Here is a 16,884-nt window from a genome sequence, read left to right as displayed (position 1 = left end):
GTGATCTATGGATGGATGTCTTTTAATCAAACTCTTCATCTGGTTCCAATGATATGGAATTTCATTGACTTCTGCAGTTGTCGTATGATCACCGTGCTCTCATTCTTCTTTTATTGAAGGATGTCAATAGTGAGCTCCCTTTCATGAGACTGAACCAAATTTTCAATATCCTCCTTGTCCACCTCAAATCACACAGATTGACCAAGTGAGTTGATTTCTCAATCAATATTAGTAGCTTGATGTTCAAAGCATTGAAGTTTTGCTGACTGGCTGGACATATAGGTTTTCAGGCAGCGAACTGAGACGTATTGCCATGCTACAACAATGCTTCTTACAGACTTCAAGATGTTTAACATTTTCTTTCAAAATTCTTTTACTTTCATGAATTACCACTCAATGTTGTATCATGGCATTTCCTGAACTCATGAATTTTGCTATCACTTGTCAATTCATAGGCTGGATCAAAGAAGTGGCATTGGTTGGCAGGAACATCATCTTGATAAAATTAAATTTGAATTCCAAAGAAGAAGAAAGTTTAGGGTCACAACAAGGTGCATTATCCAAAAGCAGCAGAGCGATCAGGTACTCCTTCATGGCAGCAACTCAATAAACAGATGCCTGGTCTTCTTCTAGCAGACCCTTCCCCCACACAGAACTCCTCTGATAACCTTTTGTTGCTTGAAAATTTTGGGATTTTTCAGAGTGATACACAATGGTTTGTTTGTTGTTTGTTATTTGGTTTTTAGGAGCATTAGCAACTAAGGCCATATTGCTCTGGGATATGCGGTGGTCATTCCCTGACCTTTCCGCATCCTCCGAGACGGGTGGTGACGGGCTCGAACCCCGGTCTAATCAAGGAGCGTGTTCTATGCACTGCTGCTCCTTCCCACCTGGCTACGGAGGCGCCTTACACAACGGTGGGCTTTAACTTAAAGTCACCAGAAGCATTAGGCAGCAAGGTTACCCTATCCTTCATAAGCTTATGCCCTGGTAAAGCAATTCATTTTTAGTTGTACAAGTTCTCTTTGGCATTTTCTTCCAAAAGAGGCTAGCCTCATCCATGTTGAGACTGCTATTTATATATCTGCACTTGCAACTTCAGTCATGCCTAGTTACATTTTTAACTTTAGGTCTCTTTTTAAAAATCTTAAACCAAACCATCCCTTAATAGCTTTAGTCTTCAAAATGGGAATCAGATAATTGAAGGGTAATATGTTTCAAGTTATCATAAATGGCATTAGCCCTGTCACAAATAAATTCAGAGCACTCAGAAATTCACCTTTTGTTTTTACATTTGTTTTTTGTGAAACCATAGCATTAATAGTTTTTCCATTTCTACAATTAATTTTCCCCCTTTGAAAACTCTGGTAGAAGCATCAGTTTTTAAATGCATTCTTTTGTTTAATGAATGCTAAAATTGTGGATTGCATGAGGCCATATTCACTTACAAGCCATGTTTACTTCAACACTTTTGAAATAATTTCTTGCTTTTTTTTTTATACTCACTTTTCATCATTACTATTGATTTAATTTAGTAAAACTGTAACAAATTTATGAAAATCAGAGAGTTATTTGCATTGAAAAGGCAGAATACACAAAAAGAAGGATAGACTCCAAGTGCTGATAAATGCAACCTCATGACATTGAGACTTTCATCTTTAATCAAATATATAGAATCCAATGAGATATGTATTGTAAACAAAAATATCATTAATCAGAGACATTGTTAATCGAGGGACCACTGAATTAGCAGTAAACAAAATTAGCCCTCTCTGCTTGGAGCACAAAATGTACTGCTTGCTCATTCATATATTATTTTCCTGTAGAGTTTTGGTTTTTATTACATTTTAAATTATGTAATAATTTTTTTTTTTTTGGATAACAAGACTGCTGTTACTAAAGATATTATTTTCTCTTATTATGCAATACAGCAGAGGAATAAATAATTGAATTATAAAGTGTGCAATTTTAAACTCTTTCTAACATTTGTTTTTTCTAAAATATTAAATATTGAAAGTAATGAAAAGCAGCAGCATGTTATTGTTCCACACAGCCTTGAACTGATTAGAAAGGTAATAGGATTGTCATGGCTAATTCTGGGAAGATGAGTTTGGGATAATGTAGCCATACATAAAATATGTGTCAGTTAACTGCAAATCTTGGGGAAAATGTGCATAAATAATATATGAAAAAGAATAGTTGTTGAAATGAATTATAATATAATATCCATAAGGTTCATAATAATATCCATAATTACAGAGGTCAAATAATACCCATAACCTTTTTTTTTTTTTATAGTTCCTATATAACAAGTTTATATAGTTCCAATTTAAAAGATTTTTTTTATTTCATTCCTTGAAATCATCTCAGTAGATATAAAACAAAATTCACTTTGTTTCACAAGTAACTCTGCTTGCAAAAATCTGAGTTAATAGCATAAAAAAAGAAAACACATACAAAAATATTACTCCAAATTTTTAAATCAACAGGATTTACTAAAAAATTCATTACCTAAGGGTGTGATTCCATAAAATTCTGCTTCATGTCGCAAAACACCAATATCCACATCTCTATAAAATAAAGAATTATAAAATTTAAAATATATATGGATGATTATAAGTGACCTGTGCCCTTTCAAATCTTTATTAGGAAAAAAAAAAAAAAAAAACCAACAGAGTAGTAGAAAAACAAAACACACAGAGTAACTTAAGCATAAGATTTCTCAGTAATTCTACAGACATACAAACAATATTCAAATTTCTGTATAAATTCTGTCTAAGTGCATATGTATTCGATCACACACACACACACACACACACACACACACACACACACACACACACTGTAATTTTTCAGCTTGATGAAATTTGATGGCAGAGGTTAATATTATTCTAACAGAAAGCTTCAAAACAGTAAAAAAAAATAAAGTCCCTTAGGAAATCAGGAGGGTGGTGTCTTGGCATTGAATCTCCAGGGTTAATATCCATAAGGATATTACGCATTTTTAGTTGCATTTTTATTCAAGAAACACTTGAATAAAAATGTAATTAAAGCAAAATACTAACATATAATACACATGAAAGTCATGTTCTTTTAAAATTTTTCTTAGCTAGCTACACTGGAACATTAACTAGTTTCTGAAATTGATAAAACTGTTGTGATATTCTTAATAGCTAAGAGGGCCAGGGGGGTATGCAATCTCTTTTTGACTGACTCAAAATAACATTAATTGAAAGACTGTGCTTCCATATGAATTTCCGCCTTGTTGATTTCCAGCCAGTGATCAAAAGTAATAATGAGATAACTGTAATAGTTTGTGTTGACTCTGGTAGCACACTTAAATCTCAGGATTATAAGGGATTGCAGTAAATGATATTCAGAACATAAGCAAATAAATTTCAAGTAATTTTAAAGAATTTAACTTTAAGTTATTATACAAAATAAAAATAAATAATATTCTACTTCACAATCATAACATGCAATCAGTAACATAACAGGTGATTTGTAAGTAATCAATTCCTTTTTTTTTTTTTTTTTTTTTTTTTTTTTTTGTGATTTTCACAGGTGAAAATCTCAGAAAACAGAGATTGTAATGTGTGTATTACATTAGACCTAAATTCATATTTTTTGACTGTTTATTAGGTGAGGACAATAGGCACTTTGCCTATTGTCCTCACTTATTTTATTACAGACAGTGTTATTTTTCAGATTGATGAAATTTGCTGGCAGAGGTTAATAATGTTTGTCTATCCATCTGTCTGCATGTGATAACTTGACACAGTGGATAGATTTTCAACATTTTATATTTGGCTCTTTTAGAAAGATTTCTTGAGCTATCCCAAACTCATCAAATTTGGACCAATAGAATTCCAACAATTATAACTTCTTTTTTTATACATATCACATAAGCTATCCATATACTTATGTGATTAGTATATGGATAGCTTATGTCATATGTATAAAAAAAGAAGTCATAATAAGACATTGTAGTTGGAGAATTGGACGTTTGTAGCTGGGCACTGACTGGAAAAATGAATGGATAATATGACAGATGCCCAGACAGATATTTTCTGGTTTCTGCACAAAAAGGTCATTGCTTTTTTTGATATACTTTTTTTTTTTTTTAATAAATCACGAATATCGTGACTTATCACTATTTGCTAACATGCCTAAAATGTAATGCACTGCCACCTTAACTAACTTGTGTTTGGATCGCTAAATTTAAAATTTTATCACAAACACTGAAGTGTTTTTCTTACTTTACTATGACTGTTAGTAATACCCTACAATTCTCATTATAAAATCACTGCACTTGCTATTTTAATTAAATAACTGTCCATTTAAGTTAAAGATACGTAAAGGTATCCAATAAATCCATTAATGAAGGTTAGAAAACATAACTTAATAACATTTTTAACATTATATTAACCCCAGGGGCTCACATCTGGTGAGTATGGGCTTGGCACACCCAGGGTCCTCAGCTGGATATCGTCATTCTTCTCTTTCTTGGTGATTCCCTTCTACTTCTCTCTCTCTCTCTCTCTCTCTCTCTCAGGGTGGTTCAGAAATTTTTTTTTTTGGCTGGTGCAGCATAAGCCTCAGGCTTCCTTGCACCATATGGCTAATAATAATAATAATAATAATAATAATAATAATAATAAAAAGGAAGAGAATAAAAAAACTACAAATTACATATACAAATGGAGAAAAGAGTTACAAAGAGAGTACTTAAAAATGGAGGAGGCAAATAACAAAGTTAGGTGCAATTCAAAATGAAATTAGTAATTTCCTTTCTACAGGAAGTCACACTTAATAAAATATTCAGAAAATATTCAAAACTATAAATTTAATTTGGTTACTTAATACAAATAATGTGGGTATTTCCTATAGAATTACTCTAGACAAGAGCAGAGATAATCTGAGTAATAAGCAAATGTATACAAAAGTCTTTCCCATAGAGGCCTAGGCGCCTCCGTAGCCAGGTGGGAAGGAGCAGCAGTGCGTAGCACACGCTTCTTGATTAGACCCATCACCACCAAATACGGAGGATACAGAAAGGTCAGGGAATGACCACCGCATATCCCGGAGCAATATGGCCTTAGTTGCTAATGCTCCTAAAAACCAAAAAAAAAAAAAAAAAAAAAAAACCACAGAGGCCTAACCAGATATAAATAAATCAATTTCAAATTAAAAAACAAAAAACAAAAGCAGATCTTGCACAGTTATAGTTGCAAATATCTTGTAGCTATAACTGTAAAACATTTACTGATTAGACACTGTATTGCAATGATGGAATCCTTTCTTTTTTTTACCTAAATAATTTTTTTTTAAACCTAAAAGCAGCAGTTTATTGTTTATTGTCCCACCACAATTTAGGGAAAAAAACATTATTTACATATTAACACATTACAGAAAGACAAATGATACTGAAACTGAAGAATAGCGATGGTGTACTTATAAATAGCAGAGAAGGCATAATTCAAATAGCAGAAGACTACTATAGAGAATTATACAAGGAGCAAGTGATTAATGCCAGCAGTAGAGAAGATGGATCACAAATTAGTAACACATACGACATACCCAATATCCTTCCTGATGAGGTAGAACATGCGTTGAAGAAAATGAAGAACCAGAAAGCCCTGGGGGAATATGAAGTTACTGTAGCATTATTAAAATTGGGAGGAAGAGACATGACACAGAAACTGGCAAGACTCTTCACAAAATGCATTAGAAAAGGTGTGATGCCTAAGGAGTTTGAATAATGCAATCGTAGTTTTGCTGTATAAGAAAGGAGATAAATCAGAAATTGGAAATTATAGACCAATTAGCATGTTAACCCACAAGTTGTTCACAAGGGTTATTACTAACAGATTAGAAAGAATACTTGATGAGAATCAACCGAAAGAGCAAGCTGGCTTTAGGACAGGATTCTCAACTATGGATCACCTTCACATAATATCACAGCTAATGGAAAAAAGCAAATGAATATAAAACACCATTATGCCTGGCATTTGTGGATTATGAAAAGGCATTTAACTTCATAGAGCATAAGGCAATGTTTCGGTTATGGACAGGAAATATAGTCAAATACTGAGGAACAATATCCCAATTTGTCTGAAACGTAAAGTAATGAACCAATGTATATTCCTTACCGTGACTTATGAAAGGCATAGATACACCATATATTATGATTTTGAAGAAAATATATGAGAATGCTACCTCCTTTATTAGACTAGACATAGACAGTAGCAAATTTAAAATTGAGAAAGGAGTTCAACAAGGAGGCACAATATCTCTAAAGTTGTTTACTGCTGCCCTTCAGGAAGCTTTCAGAAGGTTAAACTGGTCGTAGAAAGGAGTCAATGTGAATGGAGAGTACCTAAACCATGTACGATTTGCAGATGATATTGTGGTCATAAGCCAAGATCCCAAAGAATAATAGGAAAATCTTAATCGGTTATGCAGAATTAGCAAGGATTTTGGACTAAAGAATATGGCTAAAACAAAAGTAATGATGAACAAGTATGCCACAGAAAGGGATATAATTATTGAAGTAGCAGTAATTGAAAAGGTGGAGTCACATACTTATCTGGGACAAGTCATTATCTGCAATAATGATAAATGGCTGAAAGTCAAGAGAAGAATAAATTTTGGGTGGATACCATTCAGGAAATATAGTCACATACTGAGGAGCAATATCCCAATTTGTCTGAAACGTAAAGTAATGAACCAATGTATACTCCTTACCGTGACTTATGGAAGTGAAACTTGAGCACTCCACAAAAGATTGGAAGAGAAGCTGAGAACTACACAGCGAAGAATGGAACAAATTATATTGGGAACAAGACTGTTAGATAAGAAGTGGATTAGGTAGCATTAGAAGTAGATTAGGCAGCAAACTGAAGTAAAGGACATTCTTATCAAAACTAAAGAACTAAAATGGTCCTGGGCAACACACATAGCTCAAAGAAATGATGACAGATGGTTTAAGAAAATAAACAGAATGGTACCCAAGAAGAGCTAGAAGAAAACCTGGAAGTCAATGATGGAGTTGGACAGATGAAATTCATGAGTTTGTGGGTAGTAAATGGATGGCCATTGCACAAAACAGAGGGAACTGGAAAGTTGCTGGAGAGGCCTTCATCCTGCAGTGGATTGAAAATGGCTGATGATGATGATTAAGCAATTCAAGAACAATGGAAGAGTTCAAGAACTCGTTCATAACTAGCTGCAATCTTAGAATGGGCAGAATTAAAAGCAGCTCAGAATTTTTATATAAAAATTGATAAGCAAGATTAATATGGTCAGATCGGAAAGAAGACTCATATATAAGATTAGCAAAATTAGCAATACTTGTATATAAAAGATTAGGAGCCTGTGGATCACTAGTTCCTTTATGAGCAATATCTGTACTAGTTCAATAGTAAAAATCATATCATCTACAGTATCATGAATTTCTCTGCACACAGAAGGGAAACAACAGAGGCTCTTACATTAGCATTTAGAGTAACCCATGCTAAAGTGTTAGGGTAACTAAGAGTAAGAACAAGAGCATGTACACCAATGCTAGAAGTATAATAAATAAGATTTATGAATTTGAAGTGCTGATCAAGGCATCAAAGGCAGATATTGTTGGGATATCAGAGACATGGTGTCACACAGACATAAGCAGTGAAGAATTGAAATTTGGAGAGTACAATGTGTACAGAAAGGATAGGCAGGGTATGAAGGGAGGAGGAATTATGCTGTTAGTTAAGAAATATATAAAATCTAAGGAAGTGCATTCAGTTTACATGGGTGGACAGTGCAATGTTGAGTCAGTTCGGTGTGACATAAGTACTGGGAAAAAGTAAAAGAGAGTAGGAGTGTGTTATAGGCCTAATGACTCTGATGAGTACAACAAAAATTGTGCAGAGAAATAGCGGGCCAGTAAATCAGAATGTCTTGTAATGGGGGATTTTAACCTTCCAGATATTGAGTGGAACTTGTGGGTTGGTCACTCGCAGGCTAGCAAGATTTTTGTGGATTTATTGGAGGATTGTTTTCTACAGCAATTCTACAGGGGCAACTAGAGGGAGTAATACTCTTGATCTGATTATCAGCAGCGATTATTGATGCATTAAGAATTTGCAGATAAAGGAACCACTAGGTGACAGTGATCACAGTGTACTGATGTGAGATTTACTTAAAGATGTAACTATCATCAAGGGTAAAGGAAAGGATTTTTTGTTTATGTAAAGGTGACTAACAGTGGTTTCATACAGTTTTTAAATTCTATACAGTGGGATCAACTGATGATGATAAAAACAGTGAATTCTAAAGAGCCTTCAGGGAATTAATGTTGGAAGCTACTAGGTTTTTCTTACCAACTATGACACACTGTTCAAGATTTAAACCTAAATAGATGTCAGATGAACTAATGAGGCTCGTGGTAGAGAAGAAAAATGTGTGGGATGCATGTAAATTATCAGGTGACACAGATGCCTATGGCAGATATAAGATAGTCTGTAATTAAATCACAAATGAGGTTAGACAGGCAAAGGCTGATTATGAGAAATCCTTCGCAAAGGATGTGAGGAAAAACAACAAAGACTTCTTTACTTATGTAAACTCTAAAAGGAAAGGGATGAATCAGATTGGTCCACTTGATATTGGTCGTTCAACTGTTAATGATCCTACTCAGATAGCTGACAAACTGAATGAGTATTTTGTATCTACATTCACACATGAGGAATTCTGTAAGGAAGGGAAGGATAGAAGTTTACTAAACTCTACCAGGGAGCTAAACGATTTTCTAATAACGGAGAGCAGAGTGGAGGAGAAATTGTTGAAGTTAAACATAAAAAAAAAGCATCTGGGCAGATGGAATCTATCCAGTTATATTGAAGGAGGCAGCGAGGGAAGTTAGCAAACCGTTAGTCATAATTATGAGAGCATTCTCAGATTCAGGGGAGGTCCCCATGTACTGGAGATGTGCAAATGTATCCCCAATTCACAAGTGGGGGGGTTCAACGGGCGACACAAATAATTATAGACCTGTTAGTTTAATTCTGTTCTGGGGAAAATAATGGAGTCACTGGTTAAAGAAGTGATGCAGGATCACCTAAACAAGACTGCAGTAATAGTTCAGACACAGCATGGGTTTGTTAAGGGGAAGTCTTGTCTGACCAATCAAATTGGTCTTGTTTGACCAATTTGATGTGGTCACAAAGGAACTGGATGCAAAAAATAATTCTGATATCATACACTTGGATTCAGGAAAGCTTTTGATACTGTTGCACACAGAAGACTGCTTTATAAATAGCAGCGGTATGGCATTAAGGGCAAGTTGCTGCAATCGATAAAGGGATGGTTGAGTGGGAGATGGCAGAGAGTGGTAATAAATGGACAGTGCTCTACGAGGACTAACATCATTAGTGAAATCCCCCAGGGTTCGGTGCTGGGCCCATTGTTGTTTTGTGTATTTATCAGTGATATTGATGAAGGTATATCAGGCTTAATGTCCAAGTTTTCAGATGACACAAAGTTTGGCAGGGGCATATATGCTACTGTAACAGGATCTAGAAAAGTTAGGCAGATGGGCTGAGAAGTGGCAACTGAAGTTTAAAATTGACAAATGCAAAGTACTGCATATGGATAGCAGTAACCCAAGAGAAACATACCAACTGTGTGGTACTATGCTCAGGGAGGTGGAGAATGAAAAGGAGCTGGTAATAATTGCATAGTCAGATATGAAGTTCTCTGAGCAATGCAGATGGGCTGCCAGAGCAGGTAATGTAGTTTTCTCAATAATATATAAGAATTTTGCTAGCAGAAACAAGGAGGTGATTATCCCTTTGTATAATGCAATGGTTAGGCCACAACTTGAACACTGCGTACGGGTCTGGAGGCCTCATTTTAGGAAGGATGTAGAGTTGTTAGAACTAGTACAGAGAAAGGCAACAAGGCTAGTGAGAGAAACAAAAGAATGCTCTTACCAAGAGAGGCTTAAGTTCTGTAAATTGCAGCACCTGGAGATTAGGCACCTGTGAGGTGATCTGATTGAGGAGTATAAGATGAGCAGGCTCAATGCTGATTGGATACGTCTGCTTGCTCAGATTAAGAACCTGAGGGGGCATAGATTCCTGGAATAGACTTCCATTCATTGTTGTGGAAGTTGATAGCTTAAATAAATTTAAGGCTGAACTACACAAACATTTGGCGTGACCGGATGAGTGAGATGTGAAGGTTTTTTTTTGGCTGATGCTATATAAGCTTGCTTTCTTGCATCATATGCCTCAACTAATGCTAATGCTAAAAACTCACAAGTAAATAAACATTAATTATCACTGAATAATAAAGTGCATACATACAATCAGAAATCATTGCTTAAAATTTATCAGAGTGGGATTTGACCATTTTAATAAAGTTATAAGCCTCCCACTTTTTTTTACCAGTTCTGGAATTTAGATAAGTATATTCAACTAAGCAGGGAAACACTAATTGTTTAGTGTGTTCTGAAAGGCAGATTTTGGCAATACAAATTACATCAAATTTTTTTGGCAGCAATAGTTTTAATTGTTCCAGTTTATTATTTAAATTGTGAATATTTTGTGTGAAGAAAAGTTTCTGCTGATATCCACTATGACCTAACACATGATTAACACTGATACGGTCTCCTAACATAAGTTACGAGGCCCTGTCAGGCGAAGACAAAAACCTAGAAGTTGAACAACTTGAAATGTAGGGAAACACCTATTAGAGGAAACAATTGTGGGGGTAGTATATTCACAGGAAGATAAGAAAACATCCTAATTTCAAAAAAACAGTGATCTTTCTTTTGGTCCCTTCTCTTCTATTGGCTAACATCCTCAACATTTAGACTTAGGGAAATCTTTTCTTAACCTAATGAAAGCATTAACACAGTGGCAGGTAGACAAAGGGGTAATAGCTTTGTTAAATACTTCATATTACAAAGTTCTTCAGCCGTGTACAGCAGCAGGTAAATAAATTTAAAAAAAAAAAAAAAAAAAAAAAAAAAGAACCACTACTTCATTTGGCAGCAGACACACTCTATATAACTAAAAAAATACATATATGATGCAGAGGGCTATAACCGAGGCAGCCAGATATGTTTCATAAAATGCACCACTAAATGCTGGTCATCTAAATAGTTTGTTTCATAATTATTTTCTCAGTAAATTTTATTACAATAAAAAGATGAACATTTGTGTAAGTGTTTTCATATAACTTGTTTGCATACACTAATTTTCTGCATAATCTCCATCTTTTTCTATAGCTATATGTCATCCAGACACAGACTAGTATTCCTTGTTGGTAGAAGTACTCTTCAGTCACTTAGAACCGGTTTTCAGTGCAGTAAAAACTTCATCCTCAAACTTTTTTTTTCACTTAAATGGACCAATCAAATGGAAGTCTAAAGGAACAACAAAGTCCAGCACAATTTTGGACCCGCTTCCCTTGTTTGCAAACTGATGTAGGCAAATTCTATGTCTGCTTTTTGATCAGAATAGCTTTAAGCAATTCTTCAGTTTGTTCAAGGTAATGATGAATGCCTCAAAATGTTTTGGTATGTACTTTATCTGTAACGTTCATCAACATAATCTTCATGTCCCAGATGAAAGTAGCCATCTCCTTTTCTTTGCCAAGGAAGCTAGAACTTCTTTAGGGAGTTTGGGCAACATCACTCCACAGAGGATTGTCATTTGATTTCTGGCTTAAAGAAATGTATCCAGCATTTGTTACCAGTGACAATCTGTCACTGGCAATGAAACTCCATCTGCAAGCAACCAGTTACAGAAGTAATGTCATTTTGACAGGAACACAGTTACATGACAATCTAAGCAAGGATTTTTTAAGGAGAGACCTTGTTCGACCATTCTGATTAAATACAATAACAGAGTGAAAAATTAACTGGATTAAAAAAATAATTTTGATGTCACATAGTTAGATTTCATTGAAGTTTTTGATACTGTTCCACATGAAAGACTGCTGTATAAACTGGAACAGTGTGGCAATGGGGAAGGTTACTGCTACAGATAAAAGGATGATTGAATGGCAGGAGTCAGAGAGTAGTTATTAATAGTCACTGCTCTTCATGGGCTAATGTTATTAGTGGAGACCCTCAGGGTTTGGTGCTAAGCCCCCTACTGTTTTCAATAGTTATTAACACTTTTAGTAATAATAATAGTAACAGAAGCATGTGATGCAACAAAGCAAGCATATGAGCTTATGTATCATCAGCAAAAAAAAAAGAAAAAAAAAAAACCAGTTTCACACATCTATTCCCTCTAAACATTTGTCCAGTTCCTCCATGAATTTATTTAAGCTATCAACTTCCACAATGGCAGATGGAAGTTTGTTCCACCCGCTGTCTAAAGGCAAATTTCTGCACATTATTCTACAACTGTCTTTTCTCAATTTGAATTTATGCCCCCTCAGTTTCGTAATCTGAGCAAGCAGAAGAATCCCATCAGAATTCAGCATGCTCAACCAATTCAAGGCCTTGTACACCTTGATCAGATCACTTCGCAGGTGCCTAGTCTCCAGCCGATACAATTTGCAGAACTTAAGCTTTTCTTGGTAAGAGGACCCCTTCATTCCCCTCACCAAGCCAGTACCTTCTCTGTACATGCTCAAGAAACTCTACATCCTTCTTAAAATGAGGCCTCTAGACCTGTTCGCAGAACTCAAGGCTGACCTGACCATTACCCTATATAAAGGGATAATCACCACTTTTTTCCTACTAGCAAAATTCTTGAATATCATTGACAATATCCCATGACCTGCTCTGGCAGCCTATTTGCATTGCTCAGAAAACTTCATATCTGACTGCACAATTACTCCCAGGTCTTTTTCATTTTCTACCGCCCTAAGTGTAGCACCGCACAGTTGGAATGTTTCTCTGGGGTTACTTCTACCCATGTGCAGTACTTTGCATTTGTCAATATTAAACTTCACTTGCCACTTCTCAGCCCATCTGCCCAAATTTTCTAGATCCTGTTGTAGTGGCATACAGATGCCAAGACATGATATTCTCTGGTTTGTGCACAAAAAAGTCATTGCATTTTTTGATATACCTTTTTTTTAATAAATCATGCATAAAATGTAATGCACTGCACACATCAACTAACTTGTGTTTGGATCTCTAAATTTAAAACTTTTATCACAAACACTGAACTGTTTTTCTTACTACATTATGACTGTTAGTAATGCCCTACAATTCTCACATTACAAAATCACTGCACTTGCTATTTTAATTAAATAACTATCCATTTAAGTTAAAGATACGTAAAGGTACCCAATAAATCCATTAACGAAGGCTAGAAAACATCATAACTTAATAACATTTTTAACATTATATAAAAGGAAGAGGATAAAAAACTATGCCATTACTGTCACTAATAACCCTGCCAACCTTTGTATCATCTGCAAACTTCGACATTAAGCCTGATATATCTTCATCAATATCACTGATAAATATAATAAACATTATTATATTGATAAATATATTAGTAAATTAATAAGAGGAGTTTACCTCAATATAGTACGTAGAACACTTCACAGAAGTGTTCTATGTACTATATTGAGGTAAACTCCTCTTATTAATTTACTAATATTATTATCAACGTAGAACATATTGAGTATTACAGCTCTGATTCATACTATCTAATTGATAAATATAATAACACTAATAACATTAGTCCACAAAGAGCAGCATCCATTGATTACCACTTTCTGTCTTCTCCCACTCAACCACCCTTTTATCCATTGCAACAACTTTCCCTTAACACCATACGGCTCCAATTTGTACAATAGTCTTCAATACACAACAGTGTCAAAAGCTTTCCTGAAATTGAAGTATATGATATAAAAATTATTTTTTGCATTCAGTTCCTTTGTAACCACATCATAGTAACCAATCAAATTTGTCAGACAAGACTTTCCCTTAACAAACACATGCTGTGTCTGAATTATTACTGAAGTCTTGCCTAGATGATCCTGCAATGCATCTTTAACCAGTGACTCCATTATATTCCCCAGAACAGAACTTACACTAAATGTTCTGTAATTACTTGTATCACCCTTAGATCCCCCCCCCCTTTGTGAATTGATGATTACATTTGCACATCTCCAGTCTGTGAAGACTTCCCGAGTCTAAGGATGCTTTCATAATTATGGTTTACTTACTTCTTTTGCCGTCTCCTTTAATATAACTGGATACATCCCATCCACCCCAGGTGTCTTTCTTATGTTTAAAAATGTCAACAATTTCTCCTCCATTTTGCTCTCAGTTATCACAAAATCATTAAGCACCTTGTTAGAGTTGGACAAACGTCCAGCTTTTTCTTCCCTTAATAAATCCTCATGTGTGAATGTAAATGCAAAATACTCATTCATATTATCAGCTATCTGAGCAGAATCATCAACAGTCAAACCATCAATATCAAGTGGACCAATCTGATTCATCCCCTTCCTTCTAGAGTTTATATAAGTAAAGAAGTTCTTGCTGTTTTTCTTAGCATCCTTTGCCAAAGATTTCCCATAATCTACCTTCGCTTACCCAATCTCCTTTGTGACTCAATTACAGACTAGTTTATATCTGCCATAGGCTTTTGTGTTACCTGATAATTATGCATCTCATTCATTTTTCTTCTCTGCTACGAGTCTCAATAGTTTCTGTCATCCATTTAGGCCTAAATGTTGAACGATATTTCTTAATCAGTATGAAAAGCCTAGTAGCTTCCATTGAATGTTTCCTACTTAGAATCTGTTGTTGGTTAACATCATCAGTTGGTCCCACTGTACAGAATTTAAAAGCTGCCTGAGACCACTGTAGTCACCTTTACGGTAGCAAAAACCCTTCCCTTTACTCCTGATGGTAGTTACATCTTTAAGTAAATCCCACATCAGTACACTGTGATCACTGCCACTTAGTGGTTCCTATATCTGCAGATTCTTAATGCATGAATAATCACTGCTGATAATCAAATAAAGAGTATTACCCTCTCTGATTGCCTCTTGAACATGCTGTTGCAGAAAACAATCATCCAATAAATCCATAAAAGTCTTAGCATTAGTAGTGTCCTTAACAACCCTGCCAACCTTTGTATCATCTGCAAACTTGAACATTAAGATTAATATACCATCCTCAATATCGTTTATAAATATAGAAAACAATAATGGACCCAACACTGAACCCCGAGAGACTTCACTAATAACATTAGTCCACGATGAGCACTGTCCATTGATTACCATTCTCTGTCTTCTCCCCCTCAACCATCCCTTTATCCATAGCAGCCTTTTTTCCTTGTTAGTTGTTGGCGCATAAGATTCTATGGCCATAATGCACCTCCAAGTTTTTTTTTTTGCATTTTACTGTGATCCAAGCCCAAGGCGGGAATCGAACCCATGACCTTTGGGTTGCCAGGCAGGCACTTTACCTAGCCGACTAGCCTGGTCGGCTCCCATAGCAGCAATTTGCCTCCGATGCCACTTTGCTCCAATTTGTGCAGCAGTCTTCCATGTGCAACAGTATCAAAAGCCTTTCTAATATATAATATCAAAGTTATTCCCTGCATCCAGTTCTTTTGTGACTGCATCATAGTATCCAATCAAATTGGTCAGGCAAGACTTCCCCTTAGATGATCCAGCAGTGCTTCTTTAATCAGTACCTCCATTAATTTTCCTTGAACAGAAGTTAAACTCACAGGTCTATAATTACTTGTGTCAGCCTTTGATCCTCCTTTGTGAATTGGGGTCACATTTGCACATCTCATCTATGGGTACCTCCCGAATCCAAGAACGCTCTCATAATTATGGCTAAAGGTTTGCTTACTTCCTTTGCTGCCTTCTTTAATATAACTGGATAGATCCCATCCACCCCAGGTGCCTTTCTTGTGTTTATCTTCAACAATTTATCCTCCACTTTACTCTCAGTTATTACAAAATTATCTAGCTTACTGCCAGAGTTGAATACACCTCTGGCATTCCCCTCGCTGAATAACTCCTCTAGTGAATGTCGATAAAAATATTCATTTAGTTTGTTAACTACCTGAGCAGGTTCATCAACAGTTGAACCATCGATATCAAGTGGACCAATCTGATTCATCCCCTTCCTTCTAGAGTTTACATAAGCAAAGAACTCTTTGCTGTTTTTCTTTGCTTCCTTTGCCAAACATTTCTCATAATCAGCCTTTGCCTGCCTGACCTCCTTTGTGACTTGGTTACAGACCAGCTTAAATCTATCATAGGCTTCTACACACATGCAAACCCGAGAGTTAATGTATAGTAGTTAATGGATAGATAACTACTACATTTGTACACTTTTCAGTAATTACCAAGCTGTTGTTGGAATAACAAGTGAATATTTTGTGTCACGTGTTAATTTATATGTATCCCATGCATTTTTCTTCTCTGCCATATGTCTCATTAGTTCATCTGACATCCATTTAGGCTTGAACCTTATACAATATTTCTTAGTTGGTATGTAAAGCCTAGTAGCTTCCAAGATAAGTTCTTTGAATGCTTCCCATTTTGAATTTGCTGTTGGTAACATCATCAGTTGGTCCCACTGTATAGAATTTAAATACTGTCTCAGACCATCGTAGTCGCCTTTACGAAAGCAATAACCCTTCCCTTTACCCCTGATGGTAGTTACCTCTTTGAGTAAATCCCATTTCAGCACACTGTGATCTCTGCCACCTAGTGGTTCCTTTATCTGCAGATTCTTAATGCATGAAGAATCACTACTGATAATCAAATCAAGAGTATTACTCCCTCTAGTTGCCTCCCGAACATGCTGATGTAGAAAACAATCATCCAATAAATCCACAAAAGCCTTGCTAGTGTGTGTGAGTGACCAACCCACAAATTTCAGTCAAT

At 35.5% G+C, this 16,884-nt stretch overlaps 1 protein-coding gene across 3 annotated transcripts in view; it reads right to left on the bottom strand.

Moving 5' to 3' along the window:
• LOC150084784 (BTB/POZ domain-containing protein KCTD3) overlaps positions 1 to 16,884 on the bottom strand; it is a 234,236-nt gene that overhangs the window by 180,458 nt on the left and 36,894 nt on the right. For all 3 annotated transcript variants that reach the window (XR_016547075.1, XR_016547076.1, XM_090375543.1), the window contains exon 5: positions 2,512 to 2,570. Coding sequence is in view for 1 of the 3 variants with exons in the window: in XM_090375543.1 (XP_090231669.1) it covers positions 2,512 to 2,570 (59 nt within the window). In the remaining 2 variants the exon portion in view is untranslated. The remainder of the gene's footprint in view (positions 1 to 2,511; positions 2,571 to 16,884) is intronic.

The sequence above is a fragment of the Mastigoproctus giganteus genome, chromosome 6 (assembly GCF_048544385.1).
Source record: "Mastigoproctus giganteus isolate SK-2022 chromosome 6, ASM4854438v1, whole genome shotgun sequence".
Classification (NCBI taxonomy): Eukaryota; Metazoa; Arthropoda; class Arachnida; order Uropygi; family Thelyphonidae; genus Mastigoproctus; species Mastigoproctus giganteus.
This window is presented reverse-complemented; position numbering and strand designations above follow the sequence as displayed.